Source organism: Arachis hypogaea, chromosome 14 (genome assembly GCF_003086295.3).
Source record: "Arachis hypogaea cultivar Tifrunner chromosome 14, arahy.Tifrunner.gnm2.J5K5, whole genome shotgun sequence".
NCBI lineage: Eukaryota > Viridiplantae > Streptophyta > Magnoliopsida > Fabales > Fabaceae > Arachis > Arachis hypogaea.
This window is the reverse complement of record NC_092049.1, coordinates 114,880,253-114,881,191: the sequence shown is the minus strand read 5'-3', so window position 1 is coordinate 114,881,191 and position 939 is coordinate 114,880,253. Positions and strand designations below refer to the sequence as shown.

At 35.4% G+C, this 939-nt stretch overlaps 1 protein-coding gene across 1 annotated transcript; it reads left to right on the top strand.

Annotated features, from left to right (window-relative positions):
* LOC140178681 (uncharacterized) lies at window positions 1-650 on the top strand. The gene is made up of 2 exons (XM_072215901.1): window positions 1-490; window positions 610-650. The coding sequence occupies exons 1-2, from the start codon at window positions 1-3 to the stop codon at window positions 648-650; spliced, it is 531 nt and encodes a 176-aa protein (XP_072072002.1).
* The last annotated feature ends 289 nt before the right edge of the window (window positions 651-939 follow it).

Sequence of the window (939 nt, the reverse complement as noted above, 5' to 3'; positions counted from 1 at the left end):
ATGGAAGAGTTAAACTTTGACGTTAATGCTCTTGTGAGTGAACTAGGTGGGTATTTAGAAAAGCTAACTGATGAGCAGAAACTTGCATACAATCAAATAATTGGTACTGTTAGCGGTAATATGGATGGACTTTTCTTCTTACATGGTCAAGGTGGTTATGGAAAAACATTCTTATGGTCAATTATATCATACTCAATTAGGTCTAAAGGAGGTATAGTTTTAAATGTTGCTTCGAGTGGGATTGCTGCACTTCTATTGCCTAATGGAAAAACTGCACATTCAAGGTTTAAAATTCCTTTGACCATAAATGAAGATTCTTTGTGTAGCATTAAACATGGAAGTCCTCTTACAAGGTTAATAACTAAGGCCAAATTAATCATATGGGATGGAGCTTCAAAGATAAGTAAGTATTATTACGAAGCTTTAGACAAATGCCTCAGAGACATCTTGAGGTGCTCAAATTTGTACTATGCTCATTTGCCATTTGGAGGTAAAGTTGTTGTTCTCAGAGGAGATTTTCGACAAATTTTACCTGTGATTCCTAGAGGCTCAAGGCAAAATATAATTCATTCTTCTATGAATTCTTCATATTTGTGGCATAACTGTAAGGTTCTGAAGCTTACAAAAAACATGAGATTGTCACTGGGTGAAAACAACAACATACAAGAACTCAAAAATTTTGCAGAATGGCTACTCAAAAAATTGGTGATGATTTGGCTGGTGATACAACAGATGGTGAATTGATCGTTCATATACCATTTGACATTTTGGTTAAGAACTCTGAGACAGCTTTGGATGACCTCATTGATTTTGTGTATCCAGATATGTTATCCAATTTATCCGTTGAAAATTATTTCAAGAATAGAAGAGCAATTCTTGCACCAACTCTGGATTGTGCCATTGATGTCAACAACAAGATAACTGTAGGGTTACCTGGAC

Coding starts and splice junctions, on each gene's coding strand:
- LOC140178681 (XM_072215901.1), top strand. CDS start 1: ATGGAAGAGTTAAACTTTGACGTTAATGCTCTTGTGAGTGAACTAGGT. Junction 491..609: donor TGCTCATTTGCCATTTGGAG/GTAAAGTTGTTG, acceptor CATAACTGTAAG/GTTCTGAAGCTTACAAAAAA.